Source organism: Pongo pygmaeus, chromosome 18 (assembly GCF_028885625.2).
Source record: "Pongo pygmaeus isolate AG05252 chromosome 18, NHGRI_mPonPyg2-v2.0_pri, whole genome shotgun sequence".
In the NCBI taxonomy this organism is placed as follows: domain Eukaryota; kingdom Metazoa; phylum Chordata; class Mammalia; order Primates; family Hominidae; genus Pongo; species Pongo pygmaeus.
In genome coordinates, this window is record NC_072391.2 from 85,216,824 (window position 1) to 85,235,663 (window position 18,840).

The 18,840-nt window shown below is 52.8% G+C and overlaps 1 protein-coding gene across 3 annotated transcripts in view; it reads right to left on the bottom strand.

Moving 5' to 3' along the window:
• Positions 1-18,840, bottom strand: part of CA5A (carbonic anhydrase 5A) — a 49,479-nt gene that overhangs the window by 23,757 nt on the left and 6,882 nt on the right. For all 3 annotated transcript variants that reach the window (XM_054453322.2, XM_054453323.2, XM_054453321.2), the window contains exon 2: positions 15,874-16,071. In XM_054453322.2, coding sequence (XP_054309297.1) covers positions 15,874-16,071 — 198 coding nt within the window. The remainder of the gene's footprint in view (positions 1-15,873; positions 16,072-18,840) is intronic.

Consider the following 18,840-nt stretch of genomic DNA (forward strand, 5'->3'; position numbering starts at 1 on the left):
CATCATGTTGGCCAGGCTGGTCTTGAACTCTTGACCTCAAGTGATCTGCCGCCTCAGCCTCCCAAAGTGCTGGGATTACAAGCATGAGCCACTGTGCCCAGCCTAAAGTGACTTTTCATAATGACAATACAATGTCAAGGTATTCTCCTTAATTTAAAAAAAAAAAAAAAGGCAAGCCCAATTCACAAAAAGGGGTCTTTAAGCTGCCAGTCCCCATCCCCCAGACTCTGCTATCAGCAGGGCTGGTCCACCGGGCAGCACTGGCCACTGTTGCCTCAGCGTTCTATGCAAGCAGGTGCGTCAGAACTGGCTCATGGAGATATATTTGAACGATTGCCTCAGCGCGTGCCAGACTCTCCAAACATAATAACAGATGACATTTGGGGCCGGCTCCAGGCTGTGACGTGCTGGCCCCAGAGAATATTGTCTCTGCTATTACAACAGATGCTGTTAATAGCCATCTATTTGTAGTTTGGGGCTTTTACCAAGATGAGCAGGCTTTTGGCAGGCACGGGTTGTTTGAAGGCTTAAAATTAGTAAAAGAGAAGTTTGAGATGTTCTAATTACTGGAAATTTCAAATAACACGACGCTGCAAGGGACCGGCCTGCTTCCGGTGCCGCTCTGGGGGGTAATGCACGTTCCCAAGCTGTAAAGGGTGACGGCTTCTGTGTGCCACCTCCCCAGGCAGGCAGGGGCCGCAGCCACTGCAAGCCCCTGCCCACAGAACTCCGCGACGATGGAACCTAGACTGCTCCCTGGAAGTTAGCCTCTGAGACCATCACATATTGGCACTGGTTTGAAAGCCAGGCAAACGTGGGCTCCAATCCTGGCTTCACACGGTGGGGCTTTGCAAGTTGTTTTATAGATCTGTGGCCCAGACTAGATGTTTGTAAAATGATAATGATGCCTACTTCAGGGGCCCATGACAAGGACTGAGTACTGTGATGCTTACAAAGTACCTCCCTAACAGTCCCTGGCATGCAGTGAGAGCTCAAATAATGGTAGCCACTTACTATTATTATGACTGGTGTTATTGTTATTATTAAAATTACTGTCATCGCCCAGGCGCGGTGGCTCACACCTGTAATCCCAGCGCTTTGGGAGGCTGAGGCGGGCAGATCACTTCAGGTCAGATGTTTGAGACCAGCCTGGGCAACATGGTGAAACCCCGTCTCTACTAAAAATACAAAAATTAGCTGGGCATGGTGGCATGCGACTGTAGTCCCAGCTACTTGGGAGGCAGAGGTGAGAGAATCGCTTGAACCCCGGAGGTGGAGGTTGCAGTGAGCCGAGATCGCGTCACTGCACTCCAGCCTGGGCGACAGAGGGAGACTCCATCTCAATAAATAAATAAACAACAAAATAAAATAAAATTGCTATCATCACTGCCATCGCCATCATCTCACCACGGCAGAGATCCGCAGTTCCCTGAAACAGATACCACGAGTCTCAAGGTAAGACCTGCATGTAAAGACATCGAAAGATAAATATGTCTGAAGAACACGTCCATGAGAAGGGGCTTTGCCAGCCATGCAAGCATAAAAGAAGAAAAGTCCCTCATTCATCCGAAAACACCCACTGAGTTTCTCCCGTGTGCTGGGCACCACGCTCAGTACGGGGGACAGAAGGAGGAGGCTCTGGGCTCAGACTTGCCCTCGCAGAGCTTGGAATCCAGGAGGGGCAGACGGTGGTAGAGATAAAAAGCTGTGTGTCTGAGAGGTGAGGGCGTGGGCTTTGGGGCCCTAAACTTGCTTGGGACGCCCAGGAGGGGCCCCGTGGAAGCGGTATTTCAGTGGAGCCCTGAAGATGGGTTTCTATTTGTCAGGTGATGATAATGGCGGCTCCAGGCAGAAAAGGACGACCAGTGGAAAGGACCCTGGTGAGAGCAGCCACCACGACAAAACAGGCGGAAGCACCAGCCGGCAAAGGCACTGTCAGGGGCAGCGGGAGATGGGATTGGAGGGGCAATAGGGTTGGCACCGGTGGTGGCGAAAGGAAGGGTGGCCTTCATCAACAAACCCCAACAGGGTTTTTTTTTTTGAGACAGAGTCTCGCTCTGTCACCCAGGCTGGATGCAGTGGTACAATCTTGGCTCACTGCAGCCTCTGCCTCCTAGGTTCAAGCAATTCTCCTGCCTCAGCCTCCTGTGTAGCTGGGATTACAGGCACGTACCACCACAACTGGCTAACTTTTGTATATTTAGTAGAGACAGGGTTTCGCCATGTTGGCCAGGCTGGTCTCAAACGCCTGACCTCAGGTGATCCACCTGCCTCGGCCTCCCAAAGTGCTGGAATTATAGGCGTGAGCCACCACACCTGGCCCATCAACAGGTTTTGAATGTTCCAGTCTTTTTTTTTTTTTTTGAGACAGGAGTCTCATTCTGTCACCCAGGCTGGAGCGCAGTGGTGCGATCATGGCTCACCGCAGCCTCAACCTCCTGGGCGCAAGCCATCCTCCCCTCTCTGCCTCCTGAGTAGCTGGGACCACCATGCCTGGCTAATTTTTTTTTTACAAGACCACTGTTAAGAGCCCGGAAGAATCCTGCAGCTTGCTGTGGTGGGCTGTTTTGCGTGTGCTAGAGTCTATTCAGCGTTTCAGACAGAAAAGCCTCAGCATTCCTCTTCCGTGGGCCTCCACCGTAGCTCCTTTGAAATCTCTGCTCTTTCTCGCACCTTCCCATCTGAGTCTCTGTGCCATGGCCCTCCCCTCCTCTCCAATACGAAGAGCCCACACTCAGCTTCCCTCCCTCCTCCTCCACCCCACACTGTCCGAGCACCTCACCTCCCAATGACTGACTCGTCCCTGGTCTTGCACACACCTGGGGAGCATAGCTGGCCCGTCCTGCACACCAGCCTTGCAGGCTTGGTGAGTAGACCATCCTTGTCTGCACTTGCCGGGTGCAGCCGTGTGTAGTGGCCCAAGGGGGGTCATCTGGGAGGGCACCAGGAAGCATAAGTGACGTCCACCACAAGAGGCATGGGGAGCGGCGGCAGCGCGTTCATCCACCGTGCTTGACTTCGTTTATTTCCCCGATGACCTTTTCCCGGGCTTCCCAGCTGGATCTCCGTGAGTGCCAGGGCCGGGTCTGGGAAGGGTTTGGGACCCAGCACATCACCTGGCACAGTGTTTGCTCAATGTTTGCTGAGAGAAAACCGCAGCCATGTCACCGATTTACAATAGGAGCTTCTCGTATGGAGCAAAAATGTGTTGTTGCCTGTGGCTTTGCAGGAGCTCCGAGCAGTGGCGAGAGGAAGTCATGGGTGACCATGGTGGGTATTACCAACTGATGGGATTGCTGGCTGGTCCTGAGCTCATCACCGTCCATCTCCTGCATCCACAGTGATTTCTACTAAGTGCAGCTTTTCGTCAGGCAACCGCCAACGGCACTGGGGGGTGGGATGATGGCAAATTGACCAAAACGCTCAGGGGGTGCTAGCCACGCGCCGGGTGCAGATGCGGACCCCCAGCCCCACGAGCTTGGAGTGCCGTTCAGCCCCGCTGCACCCCCGTCCGTCTCCAAGGCTGAGGAACTGGGGTGAGAGGAGGAGGCACAGAGCCGTCTGAACACAGCCAGAGCCACTCACTGGCTCCTGCAGTGAGCAACGCAGTGGGGAAGCCGGGAGGGAGGGAAGGTGCAGTTGCAGTGGGTGGGCACGGGGGCTCAGCTACTGGCACAGAACAACACGAGGGAACCACGGAAGAGCAGGAGGGAGGACTCGGGGGGTGGACGCAGGGCTGGAGGACCAGGCGGTCCACAAGGTGGTCAGGACCTCAGCTGGCGGCTGGGCTTGGGAGGGGCTGGCATGAAGTCACTGTCCATCGTCCCCTAAATGCTTCCCTAGGCAAGGTTCTCATTCCCCTCGTCAGGGGAGGGGACGGGCACAGAGAAGCGCAGCAATGAGCCAGGAACAGAGCCGAGATGAAACCTCGGCCTCCCGTCTTCAGAACGAGAATTAATCCACAGAGGAGCCAAGGAAAACGCGTGGCCCCGAGTTGACGGGTGAGGGGTGTGAGCGATGTGGCCGGCATGGCCGCCCCACCGCCAGCTCCATCCTGAGCACTTCACGGACATGGCCCTCTTCATCCACACAACTGTCCCAGGAGCCACTGAATGAGGCTCGATGAAACCTCGACTCGCGTTGCAGCGCACCTCCAACCACACTCGCCTTTGATCACTTTTATCACTGGGGATCCTGCAGTCAGTGCTTTGTGTCTGCCCCGGGTCCCTGGGAAACAATCTACAATTTGAAGCTCCACCAGACTCACTCGGAGTCACGAAATTTCTATCACTGACTGCTTTCCTCCAAGGCCCAAACTGGATGTAAAAACTTCCAAAGAAAACTTCATATTGAAAAAGCGATGTAGCCACAGCATTGTACAATGATGTTTACAAAGGAAAAACAAGGCCGGGCGTGGCGGAGTGAGCCTGTAGTCCCAGCTACTTGGGAGGCTAAGGTGAGAGGGTGGTTTGAGCTCAGGAGAAGCTTGCAGTGAGCCCAGATGCACTTCAGCTTGGGCAACAGTGCCAGATCCTGTGTCAAAAATAATTTTTTTTTTTTTTTGGTGGCTCACACCTGTAGATGCAGCTACTTAGGAGGCTGAGGTGGGAGGATCAGTTGAGCTCGGGAGGTCGAGGCTGCAGTGGGCTGTGATTGCACCACTGCACTGCAGCCTGGGCAACAGAGCAAAATCCTGTCTCAAAAAAAAAACAAAAACAAAAAAACAAAGGAAAAAGTATTGTTTATGCCATCACCACCCAGTAAACATAGTTACTGATATTTTTACTTGCAGTGTAATGTTCTGGCCCCTTCCCATAACCACATGTATTTGGTAAGCTTTTGTTTTCAAAATAAGCCAATAACATTTAATAAGAAACAACAGTGTATTAGTCTGTTTTCATGCTGCTGATAAAGCCATACCCGAGACTGGGTAATTTACAAAGAAAAAGAGGTTGAATGGACTCACAGTTCCACGTGGCTGGGGAGGCCTCGCAATCATGGCAGAAGGCGAAAGGCAGGTCTTGCATGGTGGCAGCCGAGAGAGAATGAGAACCAAGCAAAAGGGGTTACTCGGGAGCCTGCGGCAGGAGAATGGCGTGAACCCGGGAGGCGGAGCTTGCAGTGAGCAGAGATCGCGCCACCGCACTCCAGCCTGGGTGACAGAGCGAGACTCCGTCTCAAAAAAAAAACCCAAAAACCCCATAGATTGGCTGGGTGCAGTGGCTCACGCCTGTAATCCCAGCACTTTGGGAGGCTGAGGTGGGTGGATAGCTTGAGGCTGGGAGTTCGAGACCAGCCTGGCCCACATGGTGAAATCCCATTTTTACACTACACTACATTTTTAGTGTAGATCCCAAATATTTAGCATAAGTATGGTTTGTGTAATATTTAGGATGCTCGTATTTTAAAACGGTGATGCTGGAATGCTTCTCCCCACCGTCATGAAGCTGGCACTTTCTTACCAGCTGGGACTTGGGTCCAGTGGGGTCTTTTCTGACCACGTTGTGTAACGCTCACAACCTCCCTCAGTGGAGTCATCGCTGGCCTATCACCTGGTTTCATTTTCATCACAGCCCTTATCGCTATCCAAAACCATCTTCTTTCTTATGTACATATTTGTTTATTTTTCTGTAAACTTGCATAGAGAAGTACCCATTTATTAATTAATGTTTACTAATTTTCTTATCCCACCAGAACACAATCTCCATGGGAGCAGGGGTTTCCCTGTCTTGATTGATCCTTTCTCCCTACAAAAGACCACACAGCACACAGGGGTCGAGGTGCACCTGGGAAGCATCTGGGAAGCTGGACGATTAGAAATGGGCTTTTGGGCTGGGCACAGTGGCTCATGCCTGTAATCCCAGCACTTTGGGAGGCCGAGGCAGGAGGATCACGAGGTCAGGAGATCGAGACCATCCTGGCTAACATGGTGAAACCCCATCTTTACTAAAAATAAAAAAAAAAAAATTAGCTGTGCGTGGTGGCGGGCGCCTGTAGTCCCAGCTACTCGGGAGGCTGAGGCAGGAGAATGGTGTGAACCCGGGAGGCAGAGCTTGCAGTGAGCCAAGATTGCGCCACTGCACTCCAGCCTGGGCGACAGAGCGAGACTCTGTCTCAAAGAAAAAAAAAAAAGAAAAGGAAAAAGAAAAAAGAAATGGGCTTTTGGATCCAAATGATAACAACAGTGGCTCCACTGCCTGACGTTTTGTCCAACATGATCCCACCCCTGGTCACAGGTGATTGGACAGGGATGGGCACTCAAACCATGCTGGACCAATCACAGCCCCTTCCTCAGTCTCGCTCCTAATTAGTGCAGGGCTGGGCCAATCAGAGTTACTGCTCTGGGAATTTAGAATTGGAAGTGAGCAAGAACAGGAACAGTGGCTCCCCAGTGGCTGAATCTCTAACAGGTAAACTTTGGAAGCTGTTTGGTACATTTTCATTTTTCAGTCTTGAGGACCAGAAAGCAGAGAAAACATCTGTAGAGAGAGGGGACACTGACTTCTACCTAACTTTCCCCAAAATATTCACACCCAGGCCTGAGGGAAGAAACAGAAGCTACATACAGAATGGAGATGGAAACACACATGTGTGCACACATGCACACACAACACATGTGCACACACAAACACGTGCACACATGCACATGAACACACATGCACATATGTATACACACATGCTCACAGCGCACACATGCACACCCGCATATGAACACACATGAACACATGCACACACGTGCACACACATGCACACATGTATACACAGTGCACATGTGCACACATGCACACATGTATACAGTGCACATGTGCACGCACACACAAGAACACACGTGCACATATGTATACACACATGCTCACACAGTGCACACATGCGCACCCGCACACAAACACACACAAACACATGCACACATGTGCACACATACATGAACACACATGCACACACGTATACACAGTGCACATGTGCACACATGCACACACACAAACACACATGCACACACACATGCACACACGTAGTCGTTTTAGGAACTAGACTGCCAGTTTATGAATTTGCGATGATAAATCACTTCCCAGGAAATAAGCATGATGGTCACATCCTTTCCTCTCAGTCCAGGGGTCATCCTCAAACCGCACAGCCACAGTCCCAGTCCCGACAGTGCCAGGATTCTCCTCCAAGGAATTCACTCTTCCCCTGTCTCTCATCTTGGAGCTGCCTATTTGTGCCCCACTAGAGGAGCCAAGAGGTCCCTAGAGCCTCCTCCTCTCATGCGGACAGCCTGGCAGGCATCCCCCAACTCCGGGCTCTCAGGCCTCGTTTGGATTTATTTTGAAGGAAGCTATTGTCTACTAAATGCTTAATTCTCCCAGAACGGTGCCAAGCGCTTCACACAGCCCTGCCCAATGAGCTGGGCCCTCCCGCACCTTTAGGGAATGAGCTGAGCTGTCTGCGGGGGCACTCGAGGTGGGACAGGCACAGTGTGGCAGCGCGTGGATCTGGCTGCTGTTTTCCTTTGTGACTGGCACCTCTCCTCTCCCCCTTCCCTCCTCCACCCGCTTTGCTCCCCCAGCCTTTCCTCCTTGGCCTTCAAGGCCATACACATTCCCTGGAAAGAGCGTTTGCCGCCACCTCCGTTACTCATCGTCCTTGGCCTGTGCTTGCTCCAAGTACTGGCACCCCCAGCTCCTAGGAAAACTGCTGGCAGTGTCTGCGCCGACGGAAATTTCCTCGGCCTCTCCGTTTGTTTCGCTTTGTTTCTGGCCCTGCCACGGCGTGGCCCAGGCCTCGGGAGCCTGTCTGTGTGCAGTTCTCTGCACCTTGTCCGCTCCCTTCCCTTCCTCTTATAGGCACTGCCCTTCCTTCCATCCAGGGTTTGCTGTGTTTTCATCTCATTCTTCTCTGTTTCTCTCTGAAAACCTTTCTCTAGCCCTACCTGTCCTTCATCTGAGGTTCTCATTCCCTCCATCCCCAGCGGCTCCCGATTCCCAATCTGGGTGAACAAAGAGGACAGAAAATCTGTGAAGGAGAGGACCAAGAACCTGGAAAAATCGGCTGCAGAGACGGGGAGGGGACCGGGAGCACGTGAAGCTGAGTAGGAGAGAAATAAAAAGGAAACTGGGTTTTGGAGAAAATGACAAATAAAGTGAAACCAGATTGGCCCACGTGGACGGGAGCCAAGGGAGGGATGACCCAGCTTATTTCCATGGCCCGGGAGAGACACCGGATCCTTCTTTTGGTCTGTGGCAGGGAGGGCCTAGATCCTTTGAGCAGATGTGAAGCCGGTGGGGAAGCCAAAAGTGGGGTCGGGACAAGGTCAGAGGCTGACGCTGGGAGACAGAGACAGCAGCAGTGGCCTTGGACCTGAGAGCAACCGAGTCGGGGGGGGCCGAGGTCAGCTCGGCGTCCATGGCCAGGGTGCACGTCCAGTGAGCAGGGTGCCCCATCCTCACTCTGGGAACAGCGTCCTCGGCTGTCCTGCGGGAGTGCTGCCTCCCACTCTCCAAACACACCTTGCTGCAGGCGGGGTCACCCTCGGGCTGGCCAGACGAGCGGCCAAAGCCGGGCCCCTGAGAATCAGCCCTGGGATGGTGGCTGGAACTGCCGGGAAAGAGGCGACGTCGCTCCACTGGAGGCCAAGCCACAGCCTCGGGCGGCCACCTTCGCCCCATCAGGGAACCCCTGTGAGTGTCCCCTGGGGAAAGCAGAGCCTGGGGGAGCACTCAGAGCCCTGGCAGTCGATGACCCCTGCACCTGGTTGCAGCCTGGACTCTTTAGGATCGGAGCCGGCAAATCTCCCTCTTCTTTGCTTAAGCCAGTTTGAGGTGGGGTTCTGCCAGGTAAACCAAAAAGAAGTCTTAAGAAGGCTTACTGGAATTCCTCACTTGGAGAGCAGCAGTGAGATCCCAGGCTGCACGGACAAGAGGGAGGAAGGCAGGGGGCAGCGGTGGGTGGGAGATGGCTCATGCTGGCTCTGGAGCTGACTGTGCAAATCTCTTCCCAACTCCACTATCGGTGACTGCACCTTGAAAACTTGAACTCGGCCGAGCAGGAGTATTTGCACCATGGAAAGTGGCGAACACCACACATCACCGCTCTTGTCCCTCCACCCAGCCCCGGAAAGCCAGCTGCTAGGCCTGTACCAGCATTCCCCACCCATGGACTCAGGAGGGCCGGGCTTACCTGGGACCACTTCTGAAAGTTGCACCAGGCCCAGCTTCCCTGAGGACAAGGCTGAGTCACAGGCTGCACAGGTGGAGTTAAACAGGCCATAGCCAACTTGCCCCTCACGCGGGGTCTGCACAGACCTCACCTGCAGCCAAGTTCCATTTGAGCACACAGTAAAAGGACGGAAACTGACGATCCTCCTGCTCCCTCCCTTCCATTTCTTTGCTCTCAGTTTGGTCACTGTTTTTTGTTTGTTTGTTTGTTTGTTTTTGAGACAATGTCTTGCTCTGTCGCCCAGGCTGGAGTGTAGTGGCATGATCTCGGCTCACTGCAACCTCCGCCTCCTGGGTTCAAGCGATTCTCCTGCCTCAGCCTCCCCAGTAGCTGGGACTACAGGCACCTGCCACCACACCCAGCTAATTTTTGTATTTTTAGTAGAGACGGCGTTTCACCATGTTGGCCAGGCTGGTCTGGAACTCCTGACCTCAGGTGATCCACCCACCTCTGCCTCCCAAAGCACTGGGATTACAGGCATGAGCTACTGCACCTGGCCAATTTAGTCACTTTTATTTTATTTTTATTTTTATTTTTTTGAAACTAAGTCTTACTTTGTCGCCCAGGCTGGAGTGCAGTGGCTTGATCTTGACTCACTTACAACTTCCGCCTCCCAGGTTCAAGTGATTCTCCTGCCTCAGCCTCCCCAGTAGCTGGGATTACAGGTGCTTGCCACCACGCCCAGCTAATTTTTGTATTTTTACTTTTTTTTTTTGAGACCAGGTTTCACTCTTGTCACCCAGGCTGGAGTGCAATGGCACGATCTCAGCTCACCGCAACCTCCACCTACCAGGTTCAAGCGATTTTCCTGCCTCAGCCTTCCAAGTAGGTGGGATTACAGGTATGCATCACCACGCCTGGTTACTTTTGTATTTTTTGTAGAGATGGGGTTTCTCCATGTTGGTCAGGTTGGTCTCGAACTCCTGACCTCAGGTGATCCGTCCGCCTCGGCCTCCCAAAGTGCTGGGATTACAGGCGTGAGCCACTGCACCCGGCCAATTTTTGTATTTTTTAGTAGAAATGGGCTTTCACCATATTGGCCAGGCTGGTCTCGAACTCCTGACATCAAGCAATCCACCTGCCTCAGCCTCCCAAAGTGTTGGGATGACAGGCATGAGCCACCGCGCCTGGCCACTTTCATTTGTCTGCTTGTATCAGGACTCTTGGAAGCAAGTGATAGGAACTTAAATCAAACTGATTTTAAAAAGAGGCTTATTAGTACAGGGGTTGACTTGGCTTCAGGTACAGCTACATTCAGAGGCCCCGAAATTGCCTTGGGCCTTGATTTCCCCCCCTCTTGGCTTTGCCCTCCCGTGTGGACACTTTCTTAGGAGGGCCCCTCACCTGCTGCGGGGCACAGCTGACCTTTGCACAATCATGGAAATAATCTGTTTAAATACGTCCGAGAAAAAAACTCCTTGGCTCTCATTGGCTGGTCTTGAGTCACGTGCCCGTGCCTGTACCAATTGCTGCAGCCAGTGACAGGGCTGTTCTGAGTGGCCACGCCCAGGTCCCCACCCACTCCTGTCCCTGGACCCCGTGAATGGGAGTTGCGGATGGGCTCCCAAGGAAAACAGGAATGTTGGACCCAGGAGGCAGGAGGATGGAAGCTGAGCCAGCAACACAGCAGATGCCCTTACAAAGCCACGGACTGACGGGATCAGCAACACCTGGGAGCCTGCTAGCATGAGATTCTTGGATCTGCCTTGCACCTGCCAAGTCAGAATGTCTAGAGGAAGCACAGGTTGTGTTCTTTTGTGTGCGTGTTATTGTTATTATTATTATTATTATTTTGAGAGACAGGATCTCGCTGTGTTGCCCAGGCTGGAGTTAAGTGGCACAATCCCAGGTTACTGCAGCCTCAATCTCTTGGGCTTAAGCAAGCCTCCTGCCTCAGCCTCCCGAGTAGCTGGGACCACAGGCGCCCACCACCACGTTCAGCGAATTTTTTTATTTTTATTTTTGTAGAGATGCATTCTCGTTACCTTCCCGCCTTGGCCTATCACAGTGCTGGGGTTACAGGTGTGAGCCGCTGGGCCGACAGGAGTCTGTGCTCTAACACACTCTCCAGGGGATGTTGGTGCACACTGGTGTGTGAGAACTGTTTGTCAGCCCCTCACTAAAATTAGCATTTTATTCACTGATGTGAATAATATCCTCGCCAGGACCAGGTGCGGTGGGGAAGGGGAGGTTCCAGGGAAAGTTGTGAGGCTGTTCCTGAGGAGAGTGTGCCACACAGACAGGCACGCAGGTTGAAATTCTTGACCAAAAGCAGGCTTTGACTTGTGATCCTGGGGAATGATTACCATCTGCGGTTGTCTTGTTTTCTAGCCTAAAACCTGAGCCTGGGTTCCCTTGGGGATACAGAAACATCTAGATTCCAAGGCACACATGCTGCCACAAGCTGAACAAAAAATAAGTGTGCCCTTAAAGCACTGCAGGGATGTCCCTGCTCCACCGCCAACAGGGCTGAGGCGTGGGCTTGTTCGTGCCCTGGGGGGGTAAGGGACGTGCCTCCCGTGCAGACCTCAAGGCCCACTGGACACAGCCTCTGCTGGGCTTGAGCCAGAGGCCCGTCTGGGCCCTGGGCCGGCTGCTGGCTCTCCTGGGGACCGACTGTGACCTTGGCCTCACTCACCCAGGGTGCTGGTGCTTCCTCTCTGCGTGGAGGTCAGCTCCTGGTGGTCTCCTGCTGGATTTTGTGGATGCTGGATGCAGATTCTTTCTCTAAACGGTGCCCGCTCCCCAGATTCCCTTCTTTGCAGAGTATGGAGTCCCATTGGGAGGCCTCTGTAGCCTCTGGCCAAGGAGTTCCCCAAGCCTCCTTTTTCGCATCTGTAAAATGGGGACTGGTTTGTGTCTCCCACGACTGTTGAAAGGAAGACTGCAGTGGTGCAAGTGAAGCCCTTGGTGAGGAGAAGTGAGTTGGTGAAGGGCTAGAATCTGCAGTCGGAACGGAAGCCGGCTCCTTGCACTGGGTCACTCACCCTTGGCAGTTGCCCCTTCTCTGAGCCTCCATTTCTTCTTACATAAAATGAGGGTCCCGCAATACTCTCTCTAGTGGCTTCTGTTTTTTGCCATGCTGCTATTCATAGATGGCAGTGCCTTTTTTTTTTTTTTTTCCACGATGGAGTCTCGCTCTGTCACCCAAGCTGGAGTACAGTGGCTCAGTCTCTGCTCACTGCAAACTCCACCTCCCAAGTTCAAGCGATTCTCTTGCCTCAGTCCCCCGAGGAACTGGAACCACAGGTGTGCGCCACCAACCCGGCTAATTTTTGTATTTTTAGTAGAGATGGGGTTTCACCATGTTGGCCAGGCTGGTCTTGAACTTCTGACCTCAGGTGATCCACCCACCTCAGCTTCCCAAAGTGCTGGGATTATAAGCATGAGCAAGCTTGCCCAGCCTGGCAGTGCTTTTAAAGGGGGTCTGTCCACTACCTTCCTCCTTCTAGGAGTAGTATCAGGATTCCCCTGGGGCACCCTCTTCCCCACTGCATGAGGTCTTGGTGAGGATATTAGCCGGGTGCCTGATGCTCCACCAGCTGAGGGCTGAGTGTCAGCTTAGGGTCAGCCACCAGACCCTTTGCCTCGGGAATTTATTTTGTAAAATAACAAACAAAAGTCCAAAATAACCTTCAAAGTTTATACTTTACGACTTAGAAGAAAACAAATCGGTTATTAAAATATCAGTGAGACCCACAGCCACATCTAAAAATTATACAAGAGGAATATGAATCCCATAGCAACTCATCTGTATCCATGACAACTATTGTTCTCAAAATTACTAATACATTCACACAACTATTAACCCAAACAATTAATTAAAAGTTCAGGAACTATTATTGGTTGTTCAATATTTTGAAGTGGCTGCATGAAGAATTTTTAAATAATATAACCACATTAAAACTGAAAAGCCAATCTGAGTTGCTTCTTGGGCATCTGAACTTGGAACAGACCAACAAGGGGAGAAAACCATTGGCAACTAAATAAATGAATGCAGAAATCCCTGCTCCCTGGTCCCCGAAGCTGGCCTGGTTTGTGCCTCCCAAGATCTGGTTGTCCAACTTTCCCTCTTCTTCTCCGAGCTGGTCTTGTCCTTCCACGAAGTTGCACTTTGCTTCTGTTGGCTGGAGTTGGGGTTACTGCTGCTGGCACCCAGCAAGCCCCACACGGGAAGCATCCCTGGGGGTTGCAGTGGAGCCTGATGAAGCAACTGTGAATGGCACTGAGTGTATAGGCAGCGTGGCTCCTTCTCACCTTTGAAAGGAGAAAGAGACACTGGAAGGACCGAGCCGTGGTGTTTGCGATGCACTGTGTAGGGCCTGGCACAGAGAAGAAGCTCTCACGCCCTGCCCCTGACAGCAGGTGCATTAGAGGCAGGAGCAGGCTCAGGCTGGGCCTCCACTCTCTGTGGGGCACCTCTCTTCGGGCTTCAGGAAGGCCTGCACACATGGCTCAGCGCACTCATCCATGGGCACTGTGCCTGCTCACTGAGGTCCCCTGTGTTGAGAATTTCTAGGCATATGCAGACTTAAGTGGCTGAAACGCAAGCACCATGTCATGACGAAGCTGGAACGCAGCTGGACAGACCTCCCCGTGACAGCAGGAGCTGGGGAAGCCCCGGTGAGCGTGTTTCGTGTAAGGAAGGTGAACGCCGCCTCTGCATGCACAGCGACAGGGCAGGAAGGTGAGCGTGGGGGCACCGTTCCGCTTGTTGGTCCTGCTTGGATAACGCAGAAGCGTGGAAGCAGGTCCGGGCATGCTGGCAGCCATGTGGGAGTTTCTGTGCAGATGTGGTGCTGAGTGCTGGCCTGGGGTGGCCTCGATTCTCTCCCCGCAGCCTTTGCAGTGGCCATCCCTTCTCTCCCCAATCACAGAGGAAGAAAGGGAGGCTCATTTACACCTTCAACTCTGTTCATCCATCAATTTCCTGAGTGCCTAGGATGCCTGGCGCATAAAATATCAAATAAGACAAAGACCTGCCCCAGCGGAGTTACATCCTCATGGGAGCAACAGTGAGTGAGCAAGATCCCCAGGCACGTGGGACGCACCCAGGAGGAGGCAGATGGGATGCCTGCCGGAGAGGACGTGGGGCTGCAGCTGCGTCGGGGCCCCCAGGTTTGATGATTCCCCAGGAAGAGTCACTGGGTCCAGCACAGAGCCACCCTCAGAGCTAAGCTACCTTCAGCAAAAAGACACAGAGCGAGATCAGCCACGCAAAGAGGTGCCCGGGCTGTCTGGAGGGCCCCAGGCAGGAGCTTCCGGAGTCCTCACCAGGGGAGACGGACAGGACGGACTTAATTCTCCCCTAAACCAGCTGCGACACTAAACCAGTGTGACGTGTTCTGTACCAGAGCAGCTCACTAGCAACTCAATGCCCAAGGGTTTATTGGGAGCTGTTCACATAGGCACCTGATACCCAGCACATGGCCCAATTCCAGACTCGCAGCAGGAGGGAGAGCAGGCATTCCTCATGAAGGCGGCTTACAGTGACACCAGGTGGTGCTGGGAAAACACCAGGTAGGACCTGGCAGCCAGTCCTGATAAAAATGCAAGCATAATAGGCAGAGAGAGAACCTTCCCAAACCTCAGAGCATCTACCTGGAACTTCCGAGAATCATGGTGAAGGTTTGATGAGATGATCCGCAGAAGCCCTTGGCCAAGCGCTGGAACCCAGTAAGGGCTTGGTGGCTTTCAGGACCTCTCAAGTCACCTCCCAGCCCACCCCATCCCTCCACCACCGTCTCCCACCTGCATCTCCCCGGACTGCCTCCTATTTAACCCCTGCTTCCCTCCAGGCGCCTGCTCAGTCTGTCCTCACAGCAGCTGAGGGGTCCATTTAAAAGGTCAGCCAGGGCTGGACGCGGTGGCTCACGCCTGTAATCCCAGCACTTTGGGAGGCCAAGGTGGGCAGATCACCTGAGGTCAGGAGTTCAAGAGCAGCCTGGCCAAGACGGCAAAAGCCCATTTCTGCTAAAAATACAAAAATTAGCCAGGCGTGATGGCAGACACCTGTAATCCCAGCTACTTGGGCTGAGAGGCAGGAGCATCACTTGAACCAGGAGACAGAGGGTTGCAGTGAGCTGAGATCGCGCCACAGCACTCCATCCTGAATGACAGAGCAAGACTGTCTCAATAAAATAACATAACATAAAATAATAAAATAAAATATAAAATAAATAAAATGTCGGCCAGGTCACCACCTGCTCAAGCCTGCAGTGGTCTCATTTCCAGGCTCCGGATGCCCCTGCAAGCCTCTGCCTAGACGATCAAGGCCAGCGTGGGCGTCGCAGCCATTGCTGCCTTCTGAGTTCCTCTTCCGATGCGCAAAGTGTTCGCATTTCAGTGAGCTTGTCTCTTCCTCCCACCGGCTGCAAGGCGAGAGCCGTGGGAAGGGGTTTTTCTTTACTAGGTGCACCTGTGTGCATGCAGGTGCCGGCGGTATTCTCATCTGTAAAGTGAGCACCAGGCTCCCGTCCCCTCGAGAACCTTCACACCATCCCCCCGGTTGTCCTCCCTCAAGCGAGTCTCTGTCCCTGCCCCAGCAGCACAAGGAAAGCAGCACCTTCCTGCTCTCCTCCTCCTTCTCCGCGAAGCCTCCGACCCTGCTCCCAGAACAACGGGAGAGGAGAAAGCCCTCGAGCCCCAGCTGGCACTCACCTGATACCTCGGTGGCATCGTCGAATTCCACCTGGAAGAGGTAGCCAGTGTTCCAGACGTACAGGCAGGATGCCGCGTCATAGGAGACCCTGAGTGGCTTCAGCCGGGGGTCGTAGACGCTGTCTCTCCACTGGATGTTGATAGGAGACTGCCGGGTGCCCCCTGGCACGGAGACCGGGCCCGTCCAGAGTGGGTGCACTGCAGGGAGAGAGAAGGAGGCCCTGAGTGAGGCATGAGCTTCATCCTGTGGCTTGGACGGACAGGGCAGAAACCTGGCCGCACAAGACCCCACAGGTCCCGGCTCACGGGAAACTGACCCACGGGAAACGGGTGCGTGGGGGCCCCTGCGCAGCTGGACGCGCGCCCGCAGGGTGCTCGCCTGCTCCTCTCCTTTCCGCACCGCTCGGGGACTTTCTTTCCCACCCGGAAGCAACTCCCTCTCGGCCCGTGCCGCCTGTGTTGATGGGTTTTTGACTTTTGTGTCGCCCTCATCACAGTGGCTACAGGAAGTCCGGAGACACCTTGGGGAGGGCAGATGGATGGAGGAGGGCGCTGTGGGGAAGGCAGGCTGAGTGCAGTGGGGCTCTTGTCTCTCGGGAAGGGCTTGAAACCTCCCTTCCCACTCACAGGTATCCCACCTAATGGGTCCTGTGGAAACTGGAGCTGCTTTGGAACTCTCACTCTCCAAGCCCTCTGGCAAGGAGGAAATGAGACCCCAGTGTGGAGAAAATTAAGCAGAGTGGCAGCCCCTCTACCCACTTCCTCGAGGCTCATTTCAGGCTGCTTTGATTGTCATTTTTAAAGTAAAAGCCATTAATCAAAAACAGTTCAGAGGTCAGGAACAGTGGCTCACGCCCGTAATCCCAGCACTTTCGGAAGCAAGGTGGGTGGATCACCTGAGGTCAGGAGTTTGAGACCAGCCTGACCAACATGGCGAAACCCCATCTTTACTGAAAATATAAAAATTATCCGGGCGTGGTGGCGGGCGCCTGTAATCCCAGCTACTCGGGAGGCTGAGGCAGGAGAATGGCTTGAACCCAGGAGGCAGAGGTGGCAGTGAGCTGAGACCACACCACTGTACTCCAGCCTGGGCGACAGAGACTCTGCCTCAAAACAAAACAAAAAAAAAAATGCAGAAAAGCTTATGAGTGAAGAAGCAGCTGTCCCACGATTGCACCCCCTGGTGTGTGTCTGCCCCACCTGTTCTCTGTGCAATGGCCTCATGCAAAGAGAAAGCTGTATCTTTTATTTTTATTTTTCCTTAAGAGACAGGATCCTTGGGATATCCCGCTCTCGAAGCCTTAGAGCAGCTTCCAAATACAGAGTCCCCTTGCTTGGGGACGTCACCCCAGAGGCCTGGCGTGCCCTGTGGCTCCTGTCCTCACCTTCACAGGCCTGAGCTAAACCAGTTCTTAAATGGGATTAAATGGAATAGTGTTTTTTGGAGGTCAGGTCTCACTGTGCCGCCCAGGCTGGAGTGCAGTGGTGCCAATCACTGCAGCCTCGAGTCCCCAGGCTGAAGCGATCCTCCCACCTCAGCCTCCTGAGCAGCTGGGACTACAGGTAAACACCACCATGCCTGGCTAACTTTTTCATTTTTTGTAGAGACGAGATCTCACTATGTTGCCCAGGCTGGTCTCAAACTCCTGGCCTCAAGCGATTCTCCTGCCTGTCCCGAAGTGAGGCAGGCGTCTCCCAAAGTGCTGGGATTAGAGGTGTGTACCACCACACCTGGCCAGGATTTTTTATTTTAATGAACAAGGATTTTACTGTGTATATTATCTTGTAAGTTGCCTTTTTTCATTTAACATTGTGAATTCATTTTATAAAAAAATATATATATATACAATTCTTTTTAATGGTGGTACATTTCCATTGTACAGTTACGACACAATTTTTAAAATCCATTATTTGGTGATGATATTTAGGTTATTTCCAACTTCTTGCAATTAAACAAAGCTGTGATGAAGTTGCTGTTTTTTCTCTGTATTCTCATCTGGATTCTTTTCTTTTTTTTTTTTTTTGAGACGGAGTCTCACTCAGTCGCCCAGGCTGCAGTGCAGTGGTGCCATCTCAGCTCACTGCAACCTCTGCCTCCCAGGTTCAAGTGATTCTACTGCCTCAGCCTCCTGAGTAGCTCTATTACAGGCACGTGCCACCACACCTGGCTACTTTTTTGTATTTTTCATAGAGACGGGGTTTCACCGTGTTAGCCAGGATGGTCTCCATCTCCTGACCTTGTGATCCACCCGCCTTGGCCTCCCAAAGTGCTGGGATTACAGGCGTGAGCCACCGCGCCTGGCGTTGGATTATTTTCTTCTTACAAATTCCTAACCACAGAATTGCTGGATCAAAGGGTGTGTCCAGCAGAAGTCTAGAAAACAAGGATAAAGGTATATAGCCCTGGCCGGGCGCAGTGGCTCACGCCTATAATCCCAGCAGTTTGGGAGGCCAAGGTGGGTGGATCAACTGAGGTCAGGAGTTTGAGACCAGCCTGGCCAACATGGTAAACCCCTGTCTCTACTAATAATGCAAAAATTAGCCAGGTGTGGTGGCTCATGCCTGTAATCCCAGCTACCTGGGAGGCTGAGGCAGGAGAATGGCTTGAACCTGGGAGGCGGAGATTGCAGCGAGCAGAGATGGTGCCATTGCACTCCAGCCTGGATGACAAGAGCAAATTCGGTCTAAAAAAAAAAAAAAAAAAAAAGTATAGCCCTGTCAGAAATGCGTCTCCACCTAAGTCAAATGGTTAGCGCATTGCTGTGTTTTGTTCTTTAATGAACTTGAAAAAATTTTTAGCTGTTATTTAATAAGTAAACCATCAGGCCAGGCGCAGTGGCTCACGCCTATGATCCCAGCACTTTGGGAGGCCGAGGCGGGCAGATCACAAGGTCAGGAGATCAAGACCATCCTGGCTAACAGGGTGAAACCCTGTCTTTACTAAAAATACAAAATATTAGCTGGGCG